This window comes from Lepus europaeus, chromosome 1, assembly GCF_033115175.1.
Source record: "Lepus europaeus isolate LE1 chromosome 1, mLepTim1.pri, whole genome shotgun sequence".
NCBI lineage: Eukaryota > Metazoa > Chordata > Mammalia > Lagomorpha > Leporidae > Lepus > Lepus europaeus.
The window spans coordinates 163063526-163078051 of NC_084827.1; the positions used below are offsets into that span (position 1 = coordinate 163063526).

At 56.0% G+C, this 14526-nt stretch overlaps 3 protein-coding genes across 8 annotated transcripts in view; 1 reads left to right on the forward strand and 2 right to left on the reverse strand.

Moving 5' to 3' along the window:
- ZNF142 (zinc finger protein 142) overlaps positions 1 to 2363 on the reverse strand; it is a 24118-nt gene extending 21755 nt beyond the window's left edge. For 2 of the 4 annotated variants that reach the window (XM_062191829.1, XM_062191806.1), the window contains exon 1: positions 2223 to 2316. The gene's annotated coding sequence lies outside the window, so the exon portion shown is untranslated. Of the gene's footprint in view, positions 1 to 1442; positions 1869 to 2222 lie in introns of those variants that run through there. The other 2 variants (XM_062191813.1, XM_062191821.1) reach the window with 2 other exon arrangements.
- On the forward strand, positions 2325 to 7209 carry LOC133760047 (mitochondrial chaperone BCS1). 3 transcript variants are annotated; one of them, XM_062191943.1, is made up of 8 exons: positions 2325 to 2411; positions 4899 to 5267; positions 5365 to 5504; positions 5710 to 5904; positions 6023 to 6086; positions 6335 to 6504; positions 6685 to 6802; positions 6901 to 7209. In XM_062191943.1, the coding sequence occupies exons 2-8, from the start codon at positions 4948 to 4950 to the stop codon at positions 7148 to 7150; spliced, it is 1257 nt and encodes a 418-aa protein (XP_062047927.1). In that variant the 5' UTR covers positions 2325 to 2411; positions 4899 to 4947; the 3' UTR covers positions 7151 to 7209. The 3 variants fall into 3 exon arrangements, with proteins under 3 accessions (XP_062047927.1, XP_062047938.1, XP_062047946.1); XM_062191954.1 differs by lacking the exon at positions 2325 to 2411 and adding an exon at positions 3227 to 3305; XM_062191962.1 differs by lacking the exon at positions 2325 to 2411 and adding an exon at positions 3316 to 3613.
- A 337-nt stretch (positions 7210 to 7546) lies between these two features.
- Positions 7547 to 14505, reverse strand: RNF25 (ring finger protein 25). Its single transcript, XM_062191930.1, has 10 exons — positions 14446 to 14505; positions 11441 to 11515; positions 11088 to 11190; positions 10929 to 10996; positions 10769 to 10838; positions 9282 to 9353; positions 9042 to 9185; positions 8683 to 8775; positions 8283 to 8417; positions 7547 to 8136 (listed from the first exon to the last, which is right to left on the reverse strand). Exons 1-10 carry the CDS (start codon positions 14484 to 14486, stop codon positions 7561 to 7563), a joined length of 1377 nt encoding a protein of 458 aa, XP_062047914.1. The 5' UTR covers positions 14487 to 14505; the 3' UTR covers positions 7547 to 7560.
- Positions 14506 to 14526: the final 21 nt, after the last annotated feature.

The following is a 14526-nucleotide window of genomic DNA, read 5'->3' on the forward strand; positions in this document are numbered from 1 at the left end:
CTACCTCTCTCTGTAACGCTGTCTTTCAAAGAAATAAAATAATTTTTAAAAAAGATTTATTTTCTTATTTGAAAGTCAGAATTACACAGAGAGGAGAGGAAGAGAGAGCCAGAGCTGTGCTGATCTGAAGCCAGGAGCAGGAGCTTCTTTCGGGTCTCCCACGCAGGTGCAGGGGCTCAAGGTCTTGGGCCATTTTTTACCACTTCCCCAGGTCATAGCAGAGAGCTGGATCAGAAGTGGAGTAGCCGGGACTTGAACCAGCGCCCATTTGGGCTGCCGGCACTGCAGGAAGCAGCTTAACCCACTACGTCACAGCACCAGCCTCCAATAAAATAAATCTTAAAAAAAAAAAAATGGTAATAGAGTTAATATCAAGGAGAGATCCAATGAGTTTTGGCCATTATATTGAAGACTGCAGGTTATTTATTTCTGAAGATTTATTTATTTGCAAGGCAGAGGGAAAGAGGAAGACACAGAGATTTTCTATCCTCTGGTTCACTCTCCAAATATCTACAAGAGCCAAGATTGGGCCAGGCTGAAGCCAGGAAGCCAAGTACATGGCCCTTCACCTGCTGCCTCCCAGGCGCGTTAGCGGGAAGCTGGAGGGAAGCAGAGCTGCCAGGACTCAACAGGCACTCCATACAGGATGCAGAAGTCGCAAGCAGCGGCCAACACCTGCCCCCTGCAGGTAATGCTTTTGCTAGCAAAATAACTGGTCCTAGCCAAGCTGGGTCTCGGTTTCTATTGGCAACAAAACTGGATGGGGCCAAAGCATCTCCAGGGTCACTGCTCTCAGCATGGGCGTGGCCCTTCCTCCACTATCCAGCCCCAGCCCCTGTGACCTTCCACGGCCGTCCCCTCTGGGCCAGATGATGTGCCACTCTCTGCTGACGACATTCTCTTGAGCATCCACACCCCTTTACTTCTCTCTTGCTGTCATTTGGCCTTGCCTTTTCTTCTACCCAACGCCTAACTGCCCTTTCAGAAGCTGTGCAGCAGGCAGGGGTTAGCCTAGCAGTTAAGACGCGTGCACCCCACATCAGAGGGCCCGGCTCCAGCTAATGCAGACCCAGAGAACTAGCAGGAATGGTGCAAGTGACGGGCCCCTGCCACTCACGTGGGAGACCTGGATTGTGTTTCCCGTTCCTGGCTCCAGCCTGTGTCCACTACGGGCATTTGGAGTGAATCAGCAGGTGGGAGATCTCCTTCTCTCAAGGGAAAAATAAATTTCTTAAAAAGGCAGCACAGGCCGGCGCCGTGGCTCAACAGGCTAATCCTCTGCCTTACGGCGCCGGCACACTGGGTTCTAGTCCCGGTTGGGGCGCCGGATTCTATCCCGGTTGCCCCTCTTCCAGGCCAGCTCTCTGCTATGGCCCGGGAAGGCAGTGGAGGATGGCCCAAGTCCTTGGGCCCTGCACCCCATGGGAGACCAGGAGAAGCACCTGGCTCCTGGCTTCGGATCAGCGAGATGCGCCGGCTGCAGCGGCCATTGGAGGATGAACCAACGGCAAAAAGGAAGACCTTTCTCTCTGTCTCTCTCTCACTATCCACTCTGCCTGTCCAAAAAAAAAAAAAGGCAGCATAAATGTCATTTCTACTATGAAGCCTTCTGCATGCTTAACTCTCCCCCGGAGTCCTACCGGCACTTTGGACAAGGCCTATTGGAAACTGTCGCAGTGAGGATGGCGCTGTGGTACAGCAGCTAGATGCTGGCATCCCGTATCAGGGCTGGGCTTGCGTCCTGAATGCCTCCACTTCTGATCCAGCTCCCTGCTAATGCTAAGTCCCTGCCACACAAGTGGGCGCCCTGGATGGAGCGCCTGGCTCCCTGCCTGGCCTAGCCCTGACCGTTGTGGTCATCTGGGGAGTGAACCAGCGGACGGAAGAGCTCCCTCTCTCTTTCTGTCTCTTCCTGTCACTTTGCCTTTCAAATCAATGCATCTAAAACAAAACAAAACAAACAAAAACCAGCAAGAAACGATGCCACACTGCAATGCTGGTTACTATCATCTTTCTCTTCCATGTGGAGGTTCTGAGTAGTTCATGGACATTATCACTACAACAAACACAAGACATGAAATGGCTAAAAGGGGTTTAACTGAATAATCAGCAATGAGTTAGAATGACAGTGGACACCTCGCCAAGCTGTCACAGCAGCCAACCAAGGAGCCAGCTCCAGGTGAGAAGACGCAAAAAACAGAAAGAACCCAAGTGCCCACAACCTGGTATCTGCTATCCTCCGGAATCGCGGGGGTTCAGGACGCAGAGCGCACCTCCGCGGTCACAGCTCCACCTGCTGAGCGCCTTCGCTTCCTCCGGGGAGCCTTCCGGCTTGGCCGGCCCTACGGGAATGGCCTCAGGATGATGCGGCGGCCGTCTAGATCCAGAACCTTCCGTCGCCGGCAGGCAGGGTGAGGTGGGAGACAGGTGCTGCTTGGCTTTGGGCAGGGGCACTGAGGAGGGAAGAGAAAGGTCAAGTTAAGGCAGAGAGAAAGCGGCCAGGAGCCGGGTTGCCCCCTGCCTGGGCGCTGACTCACCGCGTGGCCGTGGACGGAGCCGGCCGCCTGGCTCGCGTCTCTGGGCCTCAGCTTTCCTATCTGTGAAGTGGAGGCGACGACAGTGTCCACAGCGTCGGGCGCCAGCTGGGTCACGGGCGCCGGCGGCCGCCCAAGGCGCTTCGTGACCTGCACGGCTTGCAAGGGAGCATCGTGTCGATTACGGCCCTAAGGAGAGGCAGCGGCTACCCGGGCGGGGTCCGGAGCCGTGACGCTGCCGAGGCGCCGGGGCGCCGCTCTTCGGCTTGCTTCTCCCAGCTCCTCTTCCCGAGGGGCCCTACCGCCCAGGCCCACGCTCACCCCTGCGCCCCAGACACTTCTGCCTCCGGCTCGCTCCACCCGCACGCCCTCGCAGTTCCCGCCCTGCAAGCCTCTCACTCACCTGCCGGCCTAGGGCCGGGCGGTGGGGGAGCCGCATCTCTATGGTCGGCGGCGGAGGAGGCGGCCTCCCGGGGCGCCCTTTGTGCGACCGCCTCCGGCCCAGCTGCCTCTAGGACATTGGGGATATGGAGGCCACTCTTTCTTCCACTTGTCGGCCGGCGGGGTACTCTATGGTTCCCCCCTTCGTCCTCCAAACCCAGAAGCCCAAGGCGTACCATCGAGAGTTGCGGGGCAGAGTGGCATGACCTTCTTGTGGGTGTGGCGGGAAGTGGTTGAAAGAACCCGGGGTGGGGGGGCGGGGCCGAGCAGCGCTTCCCTCAGGTACTGAGAGGTGAAACCATCGAGACGGAGGGCCAGAGAGTCATGGCGGTAAGGGGGCGGAGTGGAGAATTCTTCCACACCACGTTGCTGGAGGCGCGAGCCGGGCTGTGCTGGGGATTCTGGAAGGGACTTCTGAGCGTCTGGCTAGGACCGGGAGCGGGGAGAGCTTTGTCTGTGGCCTCGCATGCATGGGTGTTTGGGGCTTATGGCTTCCGCTCTGAGCCTCCATGGAGGTCACTACTGTCAGTACACCCACCCGTGCCTAGCGCTGAGCCAAGTTGCGCTCGAGGGGCAACAAGGCAGTGAGAGTTTGCACGTTTGTTGAATCGGCAGTATTAAGCGCTAAGCCATAAAAGGTAGGTGGGCGCTGTGTTGTGGATAGCCTTTGAATATAGGCTGAGGAGTTTTCCGGGTCAGGTCCGTTGGGAGTCAACCCTTGAAGGTACTGGTGTAGAGAGAGTGATGGAATTGGAGCTGAAAGATCTGGACCCCTGTGTGGTGTAGCTGTTGGGTGATGCAGGAGGTGGCGATCCATTAAAATGCCATTTCAAGAATTCGTTCACTCTTCTTTAAAAGATTTATTTATTTGAAAGAGAGAGAGAAGCAGAGACAGAGAGAGAGCGAGAGAGCGCTCTTCCATTCACTGGTTCACTCCACAGTTGGCTGTAATGAATGGCTGGAGCTGTGCTGATCTGAAGCAAGGAGCTTCCTCTGGGTCTTCCCACAGTGGTGCAGGGGCCCAAGCATTTGGGCCATCTTTTACTGCTTTCTCAGGGCACAGCAGAGAGCTGGATCGGAAGTGGAGCAGCCAGGACTCGAACCAGTGCCCACATGGGATGCTGGCACTGCAGGCGCCGGCCCCGAACTCGTTCAGTTTTAAAGGGGCAGGATAGGGAGGTAATAAAAGTTTAAATCGGACATTAGGAACTGGGCATGGGCCGGCGCCGTGGCTCAACAGGCTAATCCTCTGCCTGGCGGTGCCGGCACACCAGGTTCTAGTCCCGGTTGGGGTGCCGGATTCTATCCCAGTTGTCCCTCTTCCAGGCCAGCTCTCTGCCATGGCCAGGGAGTGCAGTGGAGGATGGCCTGAGTGCTTGGGCCCTGCGCCCCATGAGAGACCAGGAGAAGCACCTGGCTCCTGGCTTCGGATCAGCTCGATGCACCGGCCACGGCGGCCATTGGAGGGTGAACCAATGGCAAAAAGGAAAACCTTTCTCTCTGTCTCTCTCACTGTCCACTCTGCCTGTCAAAAATAAAAAAATAAAATAAAGGAACTGGGCACATAGGGAGATGGCATCTGGACACTTGCTAGTGGGCACAGGCCACTGGGTTGCCGACAGGTTGATGAAGACTTCTGCCAGTCAGGCCCCTTTTTATCTCAGCTGGTCCTTGTGATTGCGAAAATTTCGCCCGTTGGTTACCCTACTGTGAAGCTGGTTCCTCTGGAGGGAAACTGAGGTATGGGCAGGCGAGTGGAAAGGGCTTGGAATCTCAGCGACAGAAAGGGAGAACTGAAACCCCCGGTGGTGAGGACCCATCCTTCCTGCTCGTGCTGGAGGTGGGTTGGGGGAGAGAAGGGACTCCCCTTGCCACGCTAACCTTGTGCTCTGTCCCCTCGTGTCCTCTGCTCTCCACCTCTAGGTTTTGACAAGGCCTCAGGGCGCGTAAGGTTCAGTGCTGCCCTCCCAAGATGCCACTCTCAGACTTTATCGTGGCCCTGAAGGACAATCCCTACTTTGGGGCTGGCTTTGGGCTGGTGGGTGTGGGCACAGCCCTAGCCCTGGCCCGAAAGGGTGCCCAACTGGGCCTGGTGGCGTTCCGGCGTCACTACATGATCACGCTGGAAGTCCCTGCTCGAGACAGGAGCTATGCCTGGCTGCTCAGCTGGCTCACCCGCCACAGTACCCGAACTCAGCACCTCAGCGTTGAGACTTCGTACCTTCAGCATGAGAGCGGCCGCATCTCCACCAAGTTTGAATTTGTCCCGAGCCCTGGGAACCACTTCATCTGGTAAGGTTTTGTGCTCTTGGGGGGCTCTGTCTTGCAAAGGGAGCACGGAGGGAACTGGCTTTGACCCCTGTCTTTGCCTCTGACCGTTCTTTTTCAGGTATCGGGGGAAATGGATCCGGGTAGAAAGAAGTCGGGAGATGCAAATGATAGATTTGCAGACGGGGACTCCTTGGGAATCCGTCACCTTCACAGCCCTGGGCACCGACCGCAAGGTTTTCTTCAACATCTTGGAGGAAGGTGTGCGATGGTACAGGTGACCTCTTCAGGGGGACTGCAGGGATGGGGACACGTGACATCGGGAGGAGGCAGCTTGGAGGGGGGACAGGATTTGAGTCAGGGGCTCAGGGCACAGAAAGGAGCCATCTTGGCCTAGCTCGACCTAACTGAACAGTCAACAGTCGTGAAGGGAATGACCGGCGTTGTCTGGTCTCTCCACTCCCAGCCCGAGAGCTAGCCTTGCAGCAGGAGGAAGGGAAGACGGTGATGTACACAGCTGTGGGCTCCGAATGGCGCCCCTTTGGCTATCCACGCCGCCGCCGGCCCCTGAGCTCTGTAGTTCTACAACAAGGTCTGGCTGACCGAATCGTCAGAGACGTCCGGGAATTCATTGATCACCCCCAGTGGTACACTGACAGAGGTGAGAAGCGGCTGGGGTCTTGGCCACCGGAAGCAGATTTCTTCCCACAGCAGGGCTGGCGGGGGCAGGGCTGGGAATGATTCCTGACAGGTCCTGACCTCTGGGGCTGTATCCCTAGGCATTCCCTACAGACGTGGCTACCTGCTCTACGGCCCTCCTGGTTGTGGAAAGAGCAGTTTTATGTGAGTAGTCAACATTCTCTTAACTCTGCAAAACTTAAGTCTTTGTGGGAAAAGCTGGGCCAGAGGGTGGAAAGGGAAAGGAACCTGGTGGCCAGGGCCCAGGACAAACCTGAGACACGGAGCGTTAGGGTGGATGGTGGAAGAGTTAGGTCTCGGAGACACATCTCCCAGGGCTGTGTGAAGAGCAGCTGGGCCCAACGAGGAGTCCCTAGGTCGCCTACCTGCTCCTGTCCCGCCACCCTCCGCAGCACAGCCCTGGCTGGGGAGCTGGAGCATAGCATCTGCCTGCTGAGTCTCACGGACCCCAGCCTCTCGGACGACCGGCTCAACCACCTGCTGAGCGTGGCCCCGCAGCAGAGCCTGGTGCTCCTGGAGGATGTGGACGCGGCCTTCCTCAGCCGGGACCTGGCCGCAGAGAGTGAGTGACGGGTGCTGGGGGCGGGGGTGGCCCCACGTGAGTAACCGAGGAACAGGAGGAAAAGTAGGGACCCAGAGCGCGCTGATGGAGGAAGCGTGTGCTAGCAACAGGGGCCCACGGGAGGCCAGGAAGTGAGTGGAGGGATGCTCATCCCTCGCGTCTCTCTCTTCCCTCCCCCAGACCCAGTCAAGTACCAAGGCCTAGGCCGCCTCACCTTCAGCGGGCTTCTCAATGCCTTGGATGGCGTGGCTTCCACTGAGGCACGCATTGTGTTCATGACCACCAACCACGTTGACAGGTGAGGGGAGGGGGCACTACCCCGAGTGCCTCAGGAGGGTCAGGAAGGGGAGGTTTTCAGGTGCAGCAGCCTGTGACTCTGCTTCCCCTGCCTTCTAGACTGGACCCTGCCCTCATCCGCCCTGGACGAGTTGACCTGAAGGAGTACGTGGGCTATTGCTCACACTGGCAGCTGACCCAGATGTTCCAGAGGTTCTATCCAGGGCAAGCACCTTCCTTGGCGGAGACCTTTGCAGAACGTGTCCTTAAGGCTACAAACCAGATCAGCCCTGCCCAGGTACAAGGCTACTTCATGCTGCATAAAAACGATCCCACAGGGGCGATCCACAACACTGAGACTCTGAGGTGACTGACGGGGCGGCGTGCAGCTCTGCCCAGCCAGGACTCCAATAAACACGGCCCACACTGCCCCTGGTCTCCGAGCTCCCTTGCTTCCCCCCTGGACTGGTGCCACCACGGAGACAGGTGATAGGGACGTGCGCCTCCACCTAAAGGCATCCAAACTAAGTACATGTGTGATGTGGGTGCCTACGCAGTGAGTTACGTGTCAGGGTGGTCTCTGCCCGAGTGTTGACATCTCGCTAGTAGGCAGAGAACAGACTTCTGAGCCAAGTTGGGGGCCACCCTGCCACAGCCCAGTCTTGCTAGGAATTTACAAAGAGCCGTACTCCACAGGCTAGGCACTGCTGAGCAAAGAAAGCCAAACAAGGCCACGTCTCTTTATTGCCCCCCTCCCGTGCCCCCCCCCACCCAGTAGCGCTAGGACCCATCCTCAGATTCCAGGCCCACAGGTTCCTGCCGAACGCCAGCACGGTATGCTCCCTGGCCCCGAGGCAGGCGGGGGTACGAAGAGCCTGGTGTCCGACCTCTGGAACGCTCCCAGCGAGCACAGTCCCGAGTCCTGCGGGATGGGGGCCCCTGCCAGCTGCCAGGCCCCTTCTCTTCGGGAGGACCTTCAACCCCTTGGTTACGGGGTTCTGGCTTTAGATCCGCGGGTCCCTTGAGGGCTGCCTCAGGAAGTGGCAGTTCCTGGGTGTCTCTGGTCCCCTTGGGGGCACGGCACTCCCCTCCCGTCAGGTGCTTCCGATTCGACTGTCGCCAGGGGCCCCGACTGGGCCGGGGGGTATCTAGCATGGCTTTTTGGGTCTCACCCAACCTCTGGTTCGGCCTGGCCCTGGAAATCTTTTCACACACGTGCTGGGTGGCCCCCGGCAGAGGACTTGGCACTGTGGGTTGGGCAGCTGGTGAGGCAGACTGGTCTGTGGCAGGCGCCCCGGGGAGGGAGGATCCCCTGCAGACCTCTCCAGTTGACTCTGGCTCCAAAGGGGCAGGAGGCTGGAGAGAAGGGAGGAGATGCAGGACTGCAGGCCCCCTCGGCTATTGGCCACCCTCCACCAGCTGATGGCCTCCTCTGCTGTCAGCCACCGCTCACCCCAGGGCCGTGGCAGCTCTGGAGGACAAGGGGGACAGCCTGCTCTCACCTGCTGAAGGCTGATGAAGTACCGGTTCCGCTCCGCCTTGAGGTCAATGATGCCCCCCCGCGCCTGCTGCCGCTGGTAGAGCCGCTTGAGCTCCTCTTGCTGCAGTAAGCTCTCTGCGCTGGGCTGGTACAGCTCCTGGAAGGACGCAGCAGAATGGCAGGAGACAGCGAGCACAGGGCGGCAGACTCCCGCCCCTTCCTGTAACCGCCTCAGGACACCCGTGCCGGTTCTTGGTTTTGGCCCCCCAGAGGCAGGATCCCGGGAGGGGCTGTGGCTTTGCAGAGAGGGCCTTGGGCAGGTCAAGCTCCATTCCAGGGACTGCATTCACTTGAGACGAGATGCCATTTCTCCCTCATTAGAGGACACCCATACTCCGGCTCAGAGGAGGAAATGCTCTTACCACTGGCTGCTGGGGTTCAGGGGCTGCCTGCAGGGAAGCCAGATCGTACACCAGGGGCTCTCTGCACACTGGGCACTGCACACCGACCGCCGTCTAAGAAAGAGGAGAAATCACAGGTCCGCTTCATGGTCCAGAGCACGGGGCTGGCACAGAGCAGCAGCTGCCTACCAAGAGGCCTGGGCATCCCTTGCAACTGCACGTAATATGGACGTGGCTTTGGGGACAGAGGGGATATTTCATTCACCTCAGAGGTCCCTGGGACCCTAGAAAGGGGAAGAGCCCCTGCAGTAGGAGATAGGAAGGACTGAAAATCCACACATGAGGATGTCAAGCGAGACAACGGGGTGGGTGACGCCTACCTGCTTGGCTGCAGCATGCTGCCGATCCTGCTCCTGCTCCTGCCCTTGCGCCTTCAGCTCTTGCTCCATGTGCTGGATGTAGCGAGCCAGGCAGTGGCAGTGGAAGTAGTGGTAACAGGCTGTTTTGGTAAAGGCCTCCTTCTCCTGGAGGGGGGAGGACCAGGCACCGCATCAGCGTGTTCTCACGTGCCCTCGTCTGCCGGGCCCCAAGAGATCCCAGGTCCCCACTGAGAAACCCACCTGGAAACCATAGAGGCAGATGACACACTGGCCATGGGGGATGTTGTTATCTGTGAGAATTTCCTTGCCTTTCTGAGGGGAGAGAAGACACTGCTGAGACAGTGAGGTGTGGGCTCGCGCTGGGAGCCGGGCCTGCCCGCCGCTGCAGGAGCCCTGGCGGGATTCGGCAGCCACCGAGCCAGCTTTTTCCCTCGTGTTCGTGCACTTCTGTCTTGGTGATGCTCCCTCGAGTAGGAATCAGTCCTGTCCCATGTCCCAGCTCGTCCCCCCAGATGACACCTTCCTGGCTTTCAAATCCAACTTAAAACTGCGTTCCCTCTCATGAAGTCATTTCTATTAAATCTTGGGGGTGAAAATAATAGACATTGGAGAGAAAAAATGTCCAGTTTAAGCTCCTTTTCTGGGGTGGGGTCTTTCTTGATGAACCCCCTTTGGGCTCCAGTCCCCCGTGGGGCAGTGACTTTGCTCTGGAGAATTTAAAAGGCATCAGGTTGGGCTGTGAAATACGCATTTCCTAGCTAACACGCTGGCATTCCACCAAGTTCAAACCTGTGTTGTGGACGCTTGACCTAGGAGTGCTGCAGTGGTCTAATAAGCCTACTTGCTCTGACTCCAGCCACCCTCCTAACTTCGATAGTAGAAGAGAACAAGACTGGCCGGCGACATGGCTCAACAGGCTAATCCTCCACCTTGCGGCGCCGGCACACCAGGTTCTAGTCCCGGGGGGCACCGGATTCTATCCCGGTTGCCCCTCTTCCAGGCCAGCTCTCTGCTATGGCCTGGGAGTGCAGTGGAGGATGGCCCAAGTGCTTGGGCCCTGCACCCACATGGGAGACCAGGAGAAGCACCTGGCTCCTGCCTTTGGATCAGCACGATGCGCCGGCCGCAGTGGCCATTGGAGGGTAAACCAACAGCAAAAAGGAAGACCTTTCTCTCTGTCTCTCACTATCCTCTCTGCCTGTCAAAAAAAAAAAAAAACAAAAAAAAAAACAACCTGTACTTGCATGTTTGAAATCTGAAGCAGGATTTTTCTATGTAACTCTGGGTGTGCGGGTTCCTCCTTAACCAGGATATAAAGCCCCATATCCGCTATGACTGCTTTTGGCCGGTTCTGCCGCCAGGCTAGCCTTCAGATGTTCATTTATGGGTCAGGCTGCCTTGGCCTGGCAAGATCCCTGTCTTTGGCCACTTGCAGTTGCCAGTGTCAAGAGAACAAGAAACGCACTAAAACTGGAGTAAAATGCAAGTTACAGAGGAAAGGACGTTTTCTGTCGAGATGCTGGATGGAATAGGCAACTTGAGGTACTGTTTCCTGGGGGAGATTTTATTTCTTTAAATGAAAGAGTTCCACATTTCTGGGCTAATTTAGGCCTCACCTTCAACAGGACCACATGAATGACTCCAGATGTATTTTAAGATTCGAGGCCTACGGCTTCCCTCGAGAGAAACTGGGCTCGCTTAAAGGGCAAGACCAGCGTACCTCTTACCTCAATGAGCTCGTAGAGAATAGCAGTGCCCAGCCCAGCCTTGGCCACGCTGCCCAGTGCCTGTGAGATCCTGCAAGAGGGCAAAGCCAGTATCAGCCTGCCTCCCTCCCCAGGCAGAGCTGTGTATCAAGGCGTCCCTACTCTGACCGGCCGAACTTACTTGAGGATCTGCTCATCTGACAGCCCTCGGGGGTTACGGATAGAGATCTCTGGCACTTCATAGGGATACTAGTGGGGAAAAGAACAAATTACCGTTGAAGCGATCCACCCCAGCAATTCTCCCTTTCCTCCCCTTGCTGCTGTACGGCCGGGGCCTCACCTGTGCTGGCACGCGCAGCACCAACGTGAAGCAGACATATTGTGAGTCTTGGTCCTCCGCGGTGGCTGGGTGCAGAGTGATGAGGATCTCCCATGGTGAGGATCTGCGGATGGAAGAGGTGGAGACCCAGGATGTGACTGGGCAGGGGCTCAAGGACTTGGGAAGATAGGGGTGAGAGAGAAAAGTGGGCAGCGGAAGTACACATTGAGCTTTCTTCCTGGAGGATTGAAGGAATAGCCTTTGTCTACACCAAGGAAACCTTTGAATAGGGGCTCCGTGTCTTGGGAACAGAAGCTGCACAGAATCCTGTCATTACTGAGTGGACTGCTGCCCACCCCTCGTTGAATACATACCTGCCACTTCCTTTAATCACTTGTAGTTCATCCAGATAGATAGATTCTAACACTTCGACTTCGGAGGGAAGGACCCTAGAGAGACAGGGAGAGACTGACTCACCACTAGAGCTCTCCCCGCTGAAGCCAGCTACGGCCGATGAAGGCTGGCTTTGTAGAAAAATGGCCATCTGCCTGGATGTATTCTCTTGCTAAACTTACTCAAAATGAGAGAAATCTGTTTCCAGAGTTGGCAAGTGGCCAAGTTGGAAGCATGGGGATTTTACAGGTCATTTCTGCCAACAGACAAGGAAACGGATTTCTAGAAGTGAAATGACTAACCAAGGCTTAAAAGCTGGGACACGAGCCAGGTTTCCTGATTCTGTTTCACTCTATGGTTGGTTATCCCTTGGTGACCATCTCTCTGATCCAGAAATAGGGCATCCATTCATGGGCATCAGCTTTCCACTGCTGCTCCTGTCTTTCCCTTTAGCACTGTCGAGCATGGATCCAAGTACCTGGCTACTGTCTACACACACTGCCAACACCATTCTTGCCAAGCCTTCTCCAGCAGATATCACTCCTAACAGAAGTCTAGGTAGTGTACAGCTGTGTCGCAGCAGAAGAGCCATCAGCCTTAGCTAACAGGTACCAGCTGCTTACCAGCTACGTGGTCTGAGTAGTCACTTAACCTCCATAAGCCTGAGTTCCCAATCTACCACGTGCAGTTAAGGTCACCTACTTTCTTGGGTGACTTTGAGGATTAAAGGTGATGTGTTTATGTAAAATACCTAAGAGGATCTGGGCCATAGAAGCTAGTCTATGTTCTCTTTTTCCCTGTTTGCATTAATCTTCGCCTTTAAAAGCAAAGAGGGAAGGATGTGGTTAGCAGAGTACTCCAGATGTAATTATGGTCCTGGCTGTCTGGTTGATCTAGATCAGCCTGTCCAGGTGAGGACCCATGGTCCTGATGTAAATTACAGGACACACAGTTTTAAACACAGAAGCAGCTGTTGTCATGACACTGAAGACGAATGTTTAGTTGCTATCCACAGTAGTACCTTGGTGATAAGCATCCCTTGGTATCTGTGGGAGACTGGTTCCATGACCCTCTACAGATACCAAATCTGCAGATGCTCCAGTCCTTGTATAAATTGACACAGTATTTGCATACAACCTACGAACCTCCTCCCACATACTTTAAATCATCTCTAGCCTACTTATAAGACTATAAGACAATGTAAGTGATATGCGAACAGTTGTTGTACTGTACTGCCTAGGGAACAACGAAAAGAAAGTTTAAACATGTCAGTACAGGGTGCAGTCCCCCTCCAGCCCACCCAGTACTTCCGGCGTGCAGCTGCTTCAATCCATGGTTAGGGAACGTGCGGACATGGAGGCTGACCGTACACAGAAGCAGGCGCGCTTCACTTTCCTGAGCTGCTCCTTCTCCACCAGGAGTACCTCTAGCAGGAGTTGTTATCAATGGTTCTCTCTCTCTTTTTTTTTAATAAAAAACTTTAGGCAGAAACTTCACAACACAAAGCTCTACACCTCACAGATAACAAATGAGTGGTTGCTGACACAGGACTGGGGAGGACTCAGACCACAACAGGCTAGCAGCTACAGTCACTGCGGCTCTCTCCATGGCTCAAGGTGTCTCTTTACAAGTTCCCCCAAACAGTTTGAAAACCACTCATCTAGATGGTTTGAATAGAAAGGTCAGCACTGGCTGAGCTCCCTGAACCAGGGTACAATGAGGTGCAGCCTCAGTCAAGATTGGCCCTTCAATACTCTGCCTACCAAGCTACGACCTGAGTCCTGGATGGAGGCACTGGAAGGGATGGTGGTAAGGTGGTGACAGAAAAAAAATGGGGAGATGAGAAGATCTGGAGTCAGACCTGGATTCCCAGTCATAGCTTTGTACCTTTTGGCAAATCACTTCACTTCTGGGCTCATCTAGTTTCTGCAGGTGCCCAGATCTCAAGAGTTATGGGGCCGGCGCTGTGGCATAGTGGGTAAAGCCGCTGCCTACAGTGCCAGCATCCCATATGGGTGCCCAAGTCCCGGCGGCTCCACTTCTGATCCAGCTCCCTGCTAATGTGCCTGGGAGAGCAGCAGAAGATGGTCCAAGTCCTTGGGACCCTGCACCCACGTGGGAGACCCAGAAGAGGCTATGGGCTCCTGGCTTCATATCGGCCCAGCCCTGGCAGTTGCGGCCATTTGGGGAGTAAACCAGTGGATGGAAAATCTCTCTGCCTCTCTAACTCTGCCTTCCAAATAAAGCAATCTTTTTTTAAAAAGTTATTAAAGCAAAGATGGCTGTGTATATTACAAATGCATCTTGATCATCTCAACCATTCTATGATGCAGCTGCCACACCCACTTTTTTTTTTTTTTAAACAGCTGAGGACACTGACTCACAGAGGCTAAATGGCCTGGTTAGCACCACACAGCTAATACGTGGAGCGAACCCACATCGTTATCCTGTTTCCAAGTCCCAGAGTCCTTAGAGGTTCCGGCTTCTCGTTAAGAATGCTCGAGAGAACTAGGAGGGCTTTCTGTGTGTTGTGAAGCTTCACTCACAGGACAGCCCTCGTTAGATCGGCTGGGGAGGGAGGAGGCTGAGGAAAGCGCGGGCGGTAATGAGGCTGATCCAAGGGGCAAGGGGGCCAGAAGGTGGAGGGCAGCGGGTGGGCGAGGTAGGGAGGTCTGATGAGCAGGCATCGCCGGGGCCCCTGAGCACATTCACTTCCAGAGGACAGGACGGGGTGGGGTGAGGCCATAGCAGAGGGGATCCAACTGGAGAACGTGCGTCCCGAACTGGCCGGGCCGGCGCTGTCCCCTCGCAGACCGGCGCCCCTTCCACCTCCCGCGCCCAAGTCCAGAAGCAACCCTGGGAGAAGATGTCAGCGTCTCCGCCGACCCTCCTCGCTTGCTCCACCCCACACGCCCGCCACACGGAGGGTCTGCAGCCGCCGCGAGTGCCCTGGGCCGACAACCGAAGCCCATGCCCCCGAAGTTACCAGTCCTCCTCCCCTGCAGCTGCCGACGCTGACGCCGCCATGTCGTCTCCGGCCCGCGGCCGGAACCGGAAATGCCCTTGG